The sequence below is a fragment of the Ascaphus truei genome, chromosome 4 (assembly GCF_040206685.1).
Source record: "Ascaphus truei isolate aAscTru1 chromosome 4, aAscTru1.hap1, whole genome shotgun sequence".
Classification (NCBI taxonomy): Eukaryota; Metazoa; Chordata; class Amphibia; order Anura; family Ascaphidae; genus Ascaphus; species Ascaphus truei.
Window position 1 is genome coordinate 11,236,250 of NC_134486.1, and position 15,812 is coordinate 11,252,061.

General features: G+C 40.8%; 1 protein-coding gene across 4 annotated transcripts in view; it reads right to left on the minus strand.

Annotated features, from left to right (window-relative positions):
- Positions 1-15,812, minus strand: part of ASXL2 (ASXL transcriptional regulator 2) — a 184,114-nt gene that overhangs the window by 54,899 nt on the left and 113,403 nt on the right. For 2 of the 4 annotated variants that reach the window (XM_075595337.1, XM_075595336.1), the window contains exon 5: positions 1,203-1,318. In XM_075595337.1, the coding sequence (XP_075451452.1) occupies positions 1,203-1,318 (116 nt within the window). Of the gene's footprint in view, positions 1-1,202; positions 1,319-7,417; positions 7,581-14,015; positions 14,478-15,812 lie in introns of those variants that run through there. The other 2 variants (XM_075595339.1, XM_075595338.1) reach the window with 2 other exon arrangements.

Here is a 15,812-nt window from a genome sequence, read left to right on the forward strand (position 1 = left end):
TTATATTATACTATATATTATTATATATTATGTTATATTATATATATAATACAGTATATACACTATATAATTTATTTGTGTGCTGCATATCTTATTGCCTGCGTAAAATATTTGGTGTATTTTAGTGTTAAAAATGCCTCCAGGAACGGAACCTTCCATTTAAACAGTGTTCCTATGGGAAAACATGTTTCGCTTTAAGACGTTTCGCTATCCAACGCCATTTTGAGTAACGCATTGTGTTGGATAACCGAGGACTGACTGTAATATGTATGTTGCCAGGTTATTGCAGATTGGTTTCACTTGAAAAAAATGTCTCATTTTGACTTAAAGGTCTTCGACTGAGCCACCTGTGCTGAAGCGGGGGTATCCTGAAATCTCTTGAGCACTGGAGTTGAGAACCCCTGCTTTATATTATTACATTGCTCAGCTTTTCCAAAGAAGGAGCATCAACAATAATACAAACAACAAACGTTGCAGACTCAATGGCTGTGGTTTCACACAGGCTTTATCTCCAGGAGGCAGTGGGTTAAATCCGCTGTGCTGAAACACATGGAAATGTGCCCTTTAACACGATTTGCCATGCTAATGAACTCCGCACGAGGTGCACTTTGTCCTACTTTCCCCTGCCAGTAACAACAAAAAGGCAAACTGTTCTCTTATCAAGCTCAATTACTATTATTTGATATGCTTTCATTGTATTTATTGTGCGTTCGGCTGATCAGAGAGGAAAAAAGGTATCGATTTACAGTGACCTACAACAGGAGCTGTTCAGGTTCATTCATTCAGGGCTACCACTACGCCAAGCTTTCAGGGCAATACTTACCTAATCAAGCTGTCTCCATGATAATTACAGCTAGGATAATTACTTAAGTACGCGTTCATGATAGAAACATAGAAAGCCTGTTGGCAGGCCTCCAGGCCGGAGCTGGGGCACCCACAATGCAATAGTACAGTGGTGGCCAACTGCAGTCCTTCAGTGCCACCAACAGGCCAGGTAGGGATATCCCTGCTCTAGTCATTGACTGAGCCACTGATCGAACCACCTGTGCTGAAGCAGGGATATCCCTAATACCTGGCCTGTTGGTGGCCCTTGAGAAATGGAGTTGGCCTCCCCCTGCAATAGCACGTCAGCTGCTTAGGCAATATGACCCCCCCCCCCCCCAGCATGTACATGAAGGATGAGTGCTTCCTGACTAAGTTACCTGTTTGAGGGCCTTCTTGCTGTGCTTCTGGGATGGAGAGATGACTTTACCCGCAGGGATGGAGGGAGATGGACAGCCTGACTGAGGGGAGGATGGCTGGGAAAGTCTAGATGCAACTACAGAAACAAACATAAGACAGAAGAAACAAAAAGTATGAATTATGCCGGCAATGAAGCACAAAAAAATAAAATAATGAATAGTAAGAAATAAACAATAATGTGACTGACCCATACTTTATAACTCCATACGGGAGCATGTGATCTGCCTGGAATATCTGCTCAGTATTTCCTCTGCAGATATTATCAGACCGTAATGTAACAATGAAGGTTTTTGTCCCCGTTACATGGTCCCTGTGTAGAATGCATCTGAGCATCAAACTCTCGGGTCACTTACTCAGCATGCAAACACATGACAGATACCTGGGTTCTAAGCAGATCACAGCAAGGACAGATATGTCAAAGTCATAACTAAGTTACAGAGTATGGTTAAGGGGTGTGAATTATTATTATTTATTTTACGTTTAAAAAACAGAACCCAATACACAAGTGGAAACACCTTGGAACCAGCACATTAAGGCCTCAGACCTAGAAGAGACTCAGTGGTTTAGCAAGATAACCATTCAGTTTAAGTCAATGAGGCCTTCTAAGAACATATATCCCTCTTGTACATGGTAGTCTGGGTGAAACATGGCGATATTTCAGAATCTTCTGGTCGTTATGTCATTACGTTGTAACGTGGCTATGACGATAGTGGACTATATCTCACTAGTGACACTGGGCCTTCTGTAAAGTGCGGTGGCACCCCACGGAACGTCCCATTAGAGAAGCAGCCTGTTCTAGCCAGTGCAAACTGCTTCCAGCAAACTCCATGTGTTACATTCGTTTGGGTTTCCACAAAGTGTGAAAGCCCCATTGAAGTCAAGTTCATGGAAACCCATACAAATGAAAGACATGGAGAATTTCCTGGAAGCAGTGTGCACTGGTTAACATTGCTTCTTTGATGGAACTTTATTGGGGCTGTGGGCACTGTATAGAATAAGGCATATTGTGTGTGTTTATACCCTTACTTGTACAATAATTGTGCATATGTATGCCTGTTTAGTAAGAAACCTAAAAGGGTAGTTGGAGAACTAAAACGGTTTCAACTTGAAACTTGAGTTTTTCTTTGGTCTAAAAATGAGAAGATACCATTTTTTCCCCATTGACTATTTGTATGCTTTTTTCCCCTCAATCACCTATTTATTGGTGCATTCTCCCTCAGTTTGGTCTATGCATGTAATGGGGGTAATGTCGCTTATTCTGCTGTATTTGTCGTGCTCAGAGTCGCGCTCTTAGGCCGTGCTTTTAGTGCCGTCGACGGCGAATTCGCCCGAAAACAAACGCATTGCTGCCGCCGCGTGCGCTTATAGTGCACGCGACGGCGACAAGCGACGGCGACAAGCGACGGCAAAATTTGATTTTTCAAGGGCCGTCGTGTCACGTGACGGCCCTTGAACAAATCAAATTGCGGGAATCCCGCGATGCGGCCGACCGGCGAAAGATAACTTTCGCCGGTGGCGACGGGTGACGTCACCCATCGTATCGCCATCGGCGGCACTGTAGGCAAAGCCTTAGGCTGAAAGTATAGACACCCCGAATATGACACCCTTGATGAGATGGATGACAGGTCCCGTAGCGCGCTGCGTATGTTTCACCCGTAGCGGGGTGAACTCCTGCTTCCTCGTTAGCGGTTAATCCCTTATGAACATCTGTAACCACAATAAGTGGCTCTTAAATGTGATTTACAGGAACGTTAAACATAATGACAGAAAGATGCCTGCAGAGAAATTCTCTCTGATTGTCTTAATGTTTACGTTACAATAGCCAAAGTCTGACTCATAACCACAAACAATCCTGGCCCTTTGTGTTAGCCCCTGCAGGGCCCTCTGCCAATAAAGGGGTTACAATTACATGATTAGGATGACAGAGAAAGTCAGGTAAAACAGAAAAAGATACCCTGTACACAGGGATCTTTAGCTAAAGGGTAGCAAATCATGTCTCAAAATGTTCTGGGGACTAAGGAGACCTGCTTTTCATTGATATTAGACGCAGGCACCTCTGGCAGTGAAAGGGTTAAAAGGGGACACGCCAGATATATATATTTATTTTTTTAATACTGTATCCACTGCAGATGTGGTGTGTGCTATATCTAACCTGCTGCTTCGGTCTGGTAAGAGCCACGAAATGTTGAGTCAACGATATTGCAACACACACAGCCCCAGGGTGAACAGATCATTTGGTAATAAAAAAATGAAATAATGAGCAGAAGTCCTGGCAGCCGCGACGTGCCTGGGAAGGTCTGCTCGGGACGGACAGGAAGAGGAGAGCAGTTAAAGCAGAATACTCCATGCACAGACACGGTTATGTTGGCCCATGTTTACTAAGCAGAGCTATTAGATAAAGACACCTTCTTGGCGCCGCCGACACCTTACAGCGCATTAAAGTGTTATTAGAAAAGAAAGAAAGATCCCTCTAGAAAGCACTCACAGTGTAGTTATTTCAATGTAATAAAACCTGTTAATGGTAATAATAAAAATGGTTATTGGTATGAGATTGGTAGTAATAAATCCATGGCCAATCTTAGTAAGCAACAAACTAGTCATAAAAACACATGTAATAAAATCCAAGTGGCAGTATAGTAAATTGCTGAACCTAATATAGAGAAACACACAGATACCCAGCAAGCTCTCAGAACACACCCCCCCCCCCAAATTACCACAAAATATAAATATATATATATATATATATATATATATATATATATATATATATGTATTCAAGTGTCAAAAGGCGTGCTACTGGGCATGGCTAATTGTATAAAACAAGAAACAAAGAAGTCCAGAGCAACATCCAATGTGACAAAAATATAGAATATAGATTATATTAATATAGAGTATACGTCTGCAATGCAATTATCTGCCATGAAATCTACTAAGAGTAATCCTCTAGATGGTAGAGTATGTAGATCTGGTAATGTATATCTAGATAAACCTACGGTATAGGTAATCACTGATAGAGTTGGTACATTTATCTAAAAAAACTCTGGTGTCAATAATACAGCCCAGAGCACTAAATCACCAAAAGGTGATTGGGCAAATCCACCGTGAAAAAGCATAGACACGAGAAACGTGCGTCAGGTGGTGGGGCGTTATGACGTCACAATGTGGAAGGGCTGATTTGTAACACACCGGATAGAAGAGATACATTTGTAACTCTCTTCACCCGTATGAGGCTATAAGTTGATGCGGACACGGAACCGCGCCTCCAGGCTTAAACACACACCAAGCGGCCTGCTTCCAACCGCGCTTTTAGCACGGTCTGATATTAAATATCCGGCTCTAATCTGTTGCTTCCAGCTCACTGCTAACTAATGTACCAGGTATGTGCCTTAATTCTATTACTCAGGTACTAAATAGCAGACCATCACAGCGCTACTCAAATACGCAGCCTAGCCTCTGGTGTGGGGGGAATTGGACACATAGTAGGGCCACGGAGCACAGTGAGAGATACAACTGCGCTCGCAGGTTTTAAATACACACCTGACATGTCTGTCTTTGATTATGTTCTCAGTATTAATCTGACCACGTTACCAGATATTACCATCCTATCTCAGTACCACCTGAACTAATCATAATGGACACACGATATGCAGTTTTGTATCCAAACATTCTCTACTGTAGGAGTTAACCCGTTGTTTGCCTCTGGCAAAACTCTGCACTGAGAATACACTTAGCGCTGAAGAACCTTGGCTGGCTAAGGGCCGTTCTATACTGAGTGCGGCCGCGCGCGTGTCGCATGCTTTTCGTGCGTATGCTGAGCTGTGAGCTGTGTGAAGGTACTGTGTGTTTATGTGTATGTGTTTATGTGTGTGTGTGTGTAATTTATAATTTATTTAAAAAAATAACACTTTCGTAAAAAAAAAATATTTATTGACATTGTGCAGACACATACATACATACATACATACATACATACATACATACACACACACATACATACATACATACACACACACATACATACATACATACATTTCAGCACCGGTAGCGGCGCGAAATCTTTATTTCCCCGTCTTCCCGTTGTCGGCCGGATGCAAAAAAAAATCTTATCTTGCATTAAAACGGGCAATGGATGGAAAGGAAGTAAACATAATTATGCCCCTTTACAAAGCATTAGTAAGACCACACCTTGAATATGGAGTACAATTTTAGGCACCAATCCTAAGAAAAGACATTATGGAACTAGAGAGAGTGCAGAGAAGAGCCACCAAATTAATAAAGGGGATGGACAATCTAACTTATGAGGAGAGGCTAGCTAAATTAGATTTATTTACATTAGAAAAGAGGCGTCTAAGAGGGGATATGATAACTATATACAAATATATTCGGGGACAATACAAGGAGCTTTCAAAAGAACTATTCATCCCACGGGCAGTACAAAGGACTTGGGGACATCCCTTAAGGTTGGAGAAAAGGAGATTTCACCAGCAACAAAGGAAAGGGTTCTTTACAGTAATGGCAGTTACAATGTGGAATTCATTAGCCATGGAGACTGTGATGGCAGATAGAATAGATTTGTTAAAAAAAAAAGGTTGGACATCTTTTTAGATAGGAAAGGTATACAGGGATATACCAAATAAGTAAACATGAGAAGAATGTTGATCCAGGGATTAATCCGATTGCCAATTCTTTAGAGTCAGGAAGAAATTTATTTTTCCCCTTAATGGGTTTTTTGTTTGCCTTCCTCTGGATCAGTAAGTATAGATATAGGATCAAGTATCTATTGTTTAAATTCAGCATAGGTTGAACTTGATGGACGTACAGTACGTCTTTTTTCAACCTTATCTACTATGTAACTATGTTCCCTTACTTGAATACTAATTACTACTTCTATATAGTTTGTTAATATTAGGTCTGATATTGCCCACTTATTAGTTGGTACCTCAATCATTTGAATTGTGTCATTTTATTTTCACACACCAAGAACCTGCTTCCTACAGATATACTGCTAATCAAATTACTCTATTTAGGGCCAGATTTACTAAGGTGTGCTACTCCATAAAGGCAGCTGGCAGTCCCATTTACGTCAATGGGCCATAAAAGGTCATATCTACCAAGTGGAGTTACTCCATAAGACAGCTTCTAGCACATTAATGTGAACGAGTTGTAAAAGGCCAAACTTCCTAAGCTGTGTTGGAAGGCATCGGAGCAGCATTGCTTAGTTACTAAGGCCTTTCATTTCCAGGTCATTAAAATCACCCCGAATTAAAACATGACCCAGTTTTGCTGCCTTTTCCGTTTGCAAAAGAAGTTTGGCTTCCCGGTCTCACAAATATTTGGTGCTATGTAGTACATCCCTATCAACATTGTTATAGTACTTTTGCCTTCACTATACATTTCAATCCACAAAGTTTCTACATTTTCCCCAACTTCTTCATGATGTACTTGTCTCTCCTTATGCCATGCTGAATCCAGGAAGGCAGGCTTCTTTTTTTAACCATGGAAGTGTGTGTTACGGTTTCCAGTACTTCCATACTGCTGAAGTGCCTATTTACAAATAATATGCTTAGATGTATTGGCAGCATTAAGGGTGTATTGGTAGCATTAAGGGTGTATTGGCAGCATTAAGGGTGTATTGGCAGCATTAAGGGTGGCCCACACAATTATCTGTACATTGCACAAGGATTTATACATGTTCATATTCACTTGACCAGATTTACAAAGAAAACGTAATGCTTTTGGACTCAAATCTCTGCAATAGGCATCAAAATATGGTTAATATTATAATTTGCAGACAAAAAACATATATACGATATGTCTAGTTTTATATTAAAAATATTATCGTTGTTGCAACTTGAATATTGCTAGGAACCAGAACTCAAACGTTTCTTCACCCCCCAGAGGTAAAAACACTCTGAACAATCAAATGGTTAAATGTCAAGTTCCTCCCACTGTAAGATCAAAGGGAACGAATAGTTCCGCTCTGACCTGCCCTGCATCATGGTGTGTTGGTGTCTTCTCTGGCTGCAAAGGTGTTAAAAAAAGCCATCAAACTAGGAAACATTGTCATAGTTTTACCAGGCACCTCCAGTAACGTGGGACATTAAGTTTTATGGGAATCCATAAGAAAGTGTAGGTTCCAGACCATCAAAAGTGGGATGGGTTGGTATCTGCTCACCTGCTTGGGAAGAACCTCCACGGTCTCTCAATACTGTGCAGAACCAGGTGTGCGGTATCTCATGCTTTCTAATAACGCTCCCGGGTGCAAGTGCCCGACAAAAAGGTTGTAAAGGAAAAGGCAAGACTTCTTTCAAAACAAAATCTGATGCATACTTGAACGCCGGTTATAAATAGTGTAATCAGCGAAACGAGGTATGGTTGTCGAAACCATTGATGAGGAATATTCAAATGGTCAACAACAACAAAAAGACATTAAGAAAATCCCATCCAACTGTTCCCGTGGCCTGGTAAAATCTTCACAACTCTGCAACAAGTCCTTTATTTTGCACCAACGGTTTCTGCATTTGCAATTCATGCTTTCTCCAAATCGTTCTGCTCTCGACAGCTGCTTTCAAAGAACGACTGTCCGTTTCTGGAGCTCGCGGTCTGAAATGTGCACATTCAGAATTACAGCCCTGTTTCGGATGGACTAAAAATACAATGCTATTTTTCACCCCTCTCGTTCAATCTGTACAGTCAGCAGCTCAAAATAACCCAGTTTTTCGGTCAACTGAGTAATAGGATCCAGATGTGTGAAATGTCTTCAAAATAGAGGCTGTAAAGCTCAGGAGTATTTATTGGGTTAAAGGGTAGGCCAACATTTATTGTGTTTCAACATGTTTGAGCCATTTTAACACATTCAGAGCCAGGGGGAGTGCAATACAGAGCAATGTAATATCAAGTTACGACACAAATCCAAGTTTGATATAAATAAATACACATGGGAATATGTATGTACTGTACATACATCTATTTATTTATTTTTGCCATAATCTGAACTGGAACTGAATCTAGTTTCCATGTTGGGGAATCCCATGGTTCCAGAGATTGACTATATTGGCAATAAAAACGTTCAAACAGGTGGCCTAAAGAAAGCCACGACGACATCGGGACATAGCACGGCTTGCTATTGGGTGACCCTGGACAAAAAGGAGCTATATACAGTATTTATTGTGAATCCCAGATTCCCAGGGATATACTTACAATCTGACCTGTTGGTGGCCCTTGAGGACAGGAGATGGCCGCTCTAACCCTTTATCCATTTCACTGCCATTAATACACTTTGGTCCTAGGAAAGATTGCCCCATTAAGGATTTCCCAACAAAATGTGTGTTTAAGATGAATATGGAATGACAATTTGTAATAATTTTTTTTTTTTAAAAGCCGACTTTGTAATTGTACAATGTAACCAGCATTCATATTGTGCCTTGTTTCTGACCTGGCCGCTGTGTACTGTAAGAATAATTTCAGATTCAAGTCATAATATATTCCCCAGAATCGGGGATCCCTCCTTTTGACAGATTTATTTATTTATTTATAAAATATTTTACCAGGAAGTAATACATTGAGAGTTACCTCTCGTTTTCAAGTATGTCCTGGGCACAGAGTAAAACAAATAATACATGGTTACAAATACAGTTACATAAATGAACAGGGTATACATTATATACAAGACATTGCTGCACAGTTAAAGAAAATATATATATTATGGGCGTATGAAACAGTTACAGACCAGATTAAAATGTGAGATAGCCTTAGATTTGAAAGAATTTAAACTGGTGGTGGATGTGAGAGTCTCTGGTAGGTTGTTCCAGTTTTGGGGTGCACGGTAAGAGAAGGAGGAACGTCCGGATACTTTGTTGAGCCTTGGGACCATGAACAGTCTTTTGGAGTCTGATCTCAGGTGATAAGTGCTGCAAGTGGTAGGGGTGAGAAGCTTGTTCAGATAGCTGGGTAGCTTGCCCATGAAGAATTTAAAGGTAAGACAGGAAAGGTGAACTTTGCGCCTCGACTCTAGTAATGACCAATCTAGTTCTTTGAGCATTTCGCAGTGATGTGTGTTGTAGTTGCATTGGAGAACAAAACGACAAATTGAATTGTAGAGGGTGTCAAGTTTGCTAAGGTGGGTTTGAGGTGCCGTGCCATATACTATGTCTCCATAGTCAATAATTGGCATTAGCATCTGCTGTGCGATACGCTTTCTGACCAGGAGACTTAGGGAGGATTTGTTCCTGTAAAGTGCCCCTAGTTTGGCATAGGTCTTGGTTGTCAGGGTATCAATGTGCATCCCGAATGTTAAGTGGGAGTCAAACCATAAGCCCAGGTATTTAAAACTAGTGACAGGGGTTAGGGTGGTGTTAGCGTTGGTTCTAATCAGGAGCTCAGTCACTGGAAGCTTTAAAAATTTAGTCTTGGTCCCAAATACCATTGTTACAGTCTTGTCAGTGTTTAAAAACAGTTTGTTTTGGGAAATCCAGTTTTCGAGTCTCAAAAAGTCAGACTGAAGTATGTGTTGAAGGTCAGAGAGGCTATGGCTGTGTGCATATAGGATTGTGTCGTCTGCATACATGTGTATTGAGGCTTCCTTACAAGCTGTGGGAAGATCATTAATGAACACTGAGAAGAGTAGGGGCCCCAGAACAGAGCCTTGCGGGACACCACAGGTGATATCCAGGGGGTTGGAGTTAGAGCCTGAGATGGACACATGTTGGGATCTTCCTGATAGGTAGGACTGAAACCAGTTTAAAGCATGCTTCCCTATTCCAGAGCTCTGGAGTTTGTTAAGCAGGATAGCATGATCAACTGTGTCAAAAGCCTTTGCAAAATCTAGGAATACTGCACCAGTGAGTTGTCCCCGTTCCATTCCACACTGGATTTCATTGCAAACTTTTAGCAGGGTAGTTACGGTGGAGTGTTTGGGACGAAACCCAGACTGGAATTGGCTAGGGAAAATTGTCTTGGTATAGAAATCGCTTAATTGGGAGTGGACACATTTTTCCATGACTTTGGATAGCATTGGGAGAAGTGAGATTGGCCTGTAGTTTGAGACAGTGTTTTTGTCCCCACTTTTGAAGATTGGGACAACTCTGGCAGTTTTCCAGGTCTTAGGGATATGGCCTGCAGACAGATGATAGGCTTGTTGGAGAAAATAATCTTGATATACCAATCTGGCCATCGCATGCGTTCCCAGACGCAGCAGCAGGGAGCTGGAAAGACCGGTAACAGAATGCAAAGGAAGAACTAAAGCCAATTAGGTTCATACTGATTTAAACCTGCTCAACCCTTCAGGGTGGAGGGGGTTCCCAGGCAGCAGGGATGCAGAGTTTTTGTTCCTGGAGTCACGTGATCACGCCTGCAGTGGTCACATGACTTCGGATCACTGATTGTGCTGCTAACAGCAAAGAGAAAATGGTTCTCTCGCTTATGAGCTCCAGGTTCTCTGCATATGTACTGGGAGTTGATAGATCCCGCATAAATGAGAAAATCGGGAGGACGTATATGTCCAAAATTAGAAGCTGACACACACACAGCATCAAAGTACCTAGATGCAGTGACGCCAAAAGTCGCAAGAATAAAATTGACATTATTTCAGTCATTCCAGGACATGTGGCAGTAAGGAGCTTATTGGCCCACCAGGGATTTCTGCTGTTAACACAAGGGCCAGTCCAGGGGAGGCCAACTCCAGTCCTCAAGGGCCACCAACAGGCCAGGTAATAGGAGTATCCCTGCTGCAGCACTGGTGGCTCCATCAGTAAGGTACAGAAGGGAAGCAACTTACACAGTGAAATAAACACTACGAAAAGGCCCCAAATAACTGGGACTGAAAATCCCTTCACAGCATATGAGTAGGGGGTTATGACTTAGTAGAAAATGGGGGAAATTGGGGAAACTGGTGGGATAAAAGTACATTATCCAGCCTCCGTTTCTGGTTAACACCAAGTCATGCCCTACGTCCGCATGTGCAGATATTTAAATACGTATTTATTTTGAGAAAGCAACAAAATATTCAGCAGCCTGAACCTCCGTTTCTAGTCCTACCTTACAACACCTATTACACACAGAGTCCTTACAGTGGGTACAATAGCTTATGTCGCCGGAGGAAATAGCAGCCATATATTACAGTGGCCAAAAATGTGAAATTACTTGCAGATTTAAGGAGTGCTGAAGCAAAAAAAAAAATGAAGTATCCCTGAATCACTGGCTTTTGTTCTCACACTGAATGCCATTAGAGATACAAATATTACTTGGGCTTCTGCGATGTGAGTAGGAGACACTTCATAGCGCTGCACTTACATCTCACAATATACAGTAGTTTAACAAGCCTTTGGTCTATAGAAATCCTTAGCAAGCAGCAATAGAGAGATCACAAACCACCTCCTCTTTTTACATCAGACTTTCCCATTTCTAGGTAGTAAATATATAACTGGTAGGGCCCCAATCAGTATTATTTACACAGTACATCACAATAGTAGTTTAACGTTGCAATCCAAAGAGAGGCCGCCATCTTTAAAATAGCCAATCACGCGATCCTTTCTATGTAATCTGGGCCAGCGACACTTCGCTTGGCATTTTGATATTTTGCAGTTACAGTACTCTGAAAATAAACTAATTAAAAACAGACCTGAATTAGAAAGAGGGCCAGAAAGGGGCGTGGGAGCATAAATAGGGGTCTTCCTGGCTTCTCTAGCAGGGAAGGGGTCTTCCCTTCCTGAAAACACAGACATGTGCAATATAAAGCACTTGAGTGAGTATGACCACTCACTAAATGTCCTGCTTGTGCAATGCATTGCAGTGAAGGTTTACCCAAAGTGTTAATCTGAGAAATGTGTGTGTGACACATTATACACATACATTTTAAGTTATGGTGGGTGAAAAAGGCAACAAAAAACCTCCACCGTTGGCATATAGAGACTGCGCTGAAGTGGGAATGTCTGGTCCATAACATTGGAACTACAGAGGAGGGATTTTCTGAGCTCTCACAGGGCCCAGAGGGAATTACCTGGAGCCCCAACAGAAAGAGCTAAGACAAACACTATATTGCTATGTGCAGAGACTGTGTATGTTTAGCTACTGTATAATAGTACCTGTTTTGGGCTGAAGCTGCATGTATAGTTAGTCTCACAAGAGGAGTAGGCATTTATTTTATGATTTGTTTTAACTTAAAGGGACGGTGGGCCTGTTAGTGTATAATTTAACCATGTAAATAAACCTTGTATAGAGAAATTCTGCCTTAATCTGGGACTAAGAGAGACTGCAAAGTGGTGTGGGCATCACTATATATATATATATATATATATATTTATATATATATATATATATATATATATATATATATATATATATATATATATATATATATATACACACATACATTTAGAGGTATCAGTACCGTGTTAGCCGAGCTTCAATAATCAAAAAATAAATAGATGATACCGTTCTGTGGCTAACGAAATGTTTTTATTTGTGCGAGCTTTCGAGATACACTGATCTCTTCTTCCGGCGATGTTACAATGAATGAAGCAAACGGTATACTTAAAAACAGTGTCTCTTGGAATGTTATCTGTGCTGTTCCTTCCCCCGGTGTGGATGTGTTTTATGGCTAGAGGTGTCAAAAGGTTACTGTGAAAGCAAGTGAAGAAAGAGTGTATGTGTATCAGTGTGAATAAAAATGAATGGAGAGCCCACAGTAAATACAGTGCTTTACACAAGGTGTGTGTGGAGTGGGAGTGGATATAAATGGTGTGGGTGGGTGTGGAAATGTGAGAGTTTGTAGCACAACTAAAAGTGTGTGTGGATACTAAGTGGTCCCTATTGGTGTATAGGGATGGAAAAACAAGGAGTAATAGTATGTGTGAGAGACAGCTGTGTGTGCATACATATAGCACAGTATGTACAATATATATATTTAGCGCCAAAAGTATACTCAGAGCTTCACAAAGAATACAGTACAGGGAATTATAATAATAAAATAAGTGCAGCAAAAATCAGACAATAGGAAAGGAAATCCCTGCCCTGAAGAGCTTACAATCTAAGATACACACTATATATATATTACACACTATATATATATATATATATATATATATATATATATATATATATATATATATATATAGACCATACGATACCGGTTGCAACACGACATCAAGGGACAGCACGCAGGTAAGTAAATCAAAAATGTTCTATATTTGATAGAAGACACAAAAACTGACGTTTCGGTCCCCCAGTGGGACCTTTCTCAAGGTGGTGCAATTGAATGCATATATATATGTATTGTGCACTGCATTCAATTGCACCACCTTGAGAAAGGTCCCACTGGGGGACCGAAACGTCGTTTTTTGTGTCTTCTATCAAATATAGAACATTTTTGATTTACTTACCTGCGTGCTGTCCCTTGATGTCGTGTTGCAACCGGTATCGTATGGTCTGTTATTGCTTTATGGGATAAGCACCAAAACTTATTTACTTGCATATGGTGTGCCGGCTGTGCATTGGATTCTATATATATATATATATATATATATATATATATATATATATATATATATATATATATATATATATATATATATATATATATATGGCGGGGTTGCAGACCTGCCTAAGACATGCAGATGAGCATACAGTTATATTTGCATATATATATATATATATATATATATATATATATATATATATATATGTATTTATATATATATATATATTCCCCCATGTGATTACAAAGAGAGCCACGTCTGTGCACTGTGCAGCTGTACAATACACACACTTCCCCTTACCTATGACTGGATCCCCTGTGTGCAGAGATCTGTACATGGTATCTCGCTCTGCGGATTAGTAATCTCTGCTCCAGGCTTCTACCTCCTTCAGGATTCTAGCCAAGAAATTGCACGTCCTGTAGTTCAGATGAGCTCTTTCTCCCCCTTACGATATTTCTGCTAATTTCTTTAATTGCTCTGGTTCGACTGCTTTCCCCCCCCAAAATATAAGTTGAATCTTTGTTGCTTGTGCTGCTGAATGTAATATATTTTTTGCTCATATAAGGAAGTGGTGGTTGATCGTATCTTAAATGTGCTTCCTGTTTCACTCGCTCATGTATATGAAATGAAACAAAGTGATGTCAGTGGGAGTGAAACTGCTAGTTCGTTTTTTTAATTTTAGTACAACTGAGAAAGAAAGTACAGGGTTAAAAAGCTGTGCTTTCCAGCACAAATAATGGAGTAGAAGAATTGGCACTTTTAATCACTATTAATTACTATTAGGTATGCATCTGCTTACTGGGGTCCCTGTTAACATGGATAAGAAATAAGGAGTGACTCACTGAGCTCATTTGCATGCCATTACCCAGAGTCCCTATCTGCAGTGGAAGCGCTGCATGCTAAGCATTAGTGGGGAAACACCTGTCTGAGACATGTGAAAGTACCGCAAGTGGTATTTTTATTTGCTGTTACTATTAATACAAATAAATCCTCTATCATACAATTTATAAGGCGCCAAAATGTTCCATATTTCTCCTTTTTCTGTTCGTTTTTCTTTACTAACTAAAATGCGCAGAGCTTGTATGCACCCAAACACACACACAATGCTGCCCCGATGCACAGAAATAACCCTCAGACTTCACCTCTGTGCCTCTCAAGCTGCATTTGTATGAATAGTTAGTGCTTTAACATGTATGCATGTATGAATAAAGATATACATACATACACACAACATGAAATACAGCATACCTAGTTATGGTCCAAGAGATCTCACTGGTTACTTTTGCTGCTAAAAAAGTGACAGAGCCATTCAGTTCCAGAGCACTGAAACAAGGGTGATCCTACGTCCCGGGACAGTGCCAGATTTTCATTAAACGCCCCGGTGTCCCGACAATGTTCTCCAAATCGTTCAAAGGTCTAGGTTTTTAGCTTTTCCCTTTGTGGACTCTCTGAGAACAGTCACAATAACACACAGGGCCTTTTATGTAATCGATCGTATCAAAGAGTAAACATACAGGCATACCCCGTTTTAAGGACACTCACTTTAAGTACACTCGCGAGTAAGGACATATCGCCCAATAGGCAAACGGCAGCTCGCGCATGCGCCTGTCAGCACGTCCTAAACAGCAATACCGGCTCCCTACCTGTACCAAAGCTGTGCGCAAGCGGGGAGATTATAGAGCCTGTTACAAATGTGCTATTTACATCAGTTATGCACGTATATGACGATTGCAGTACAGTATATGCATCGATAAGTGGGGAAAAGGTAGTGCTTCACTTTAAGTACATTTTCGCTTTACATACATGCTCCGGTCCCATTGGGTACGTTAATGCGGGGTATGCCTGTGTTACATACATGTCATTAACACTAACTACCAGTGGGATATTCAATTTATCTTCCCTCACCATAGACCAACATCTTTTTCAGGTGCTAAAGAAAGGTTTCACCTTTGCCCCTACAAGGGATGTGAATGAGTTTGACCTATATATAGACCTCCAGAAATATTTAAGGAAAATGACTCTACAGCGTCATTTTAGCAGTTCAAACAACATATCAGTCAGTACCCAATCAAACGAGCTTAAAGAGCACAATATTGA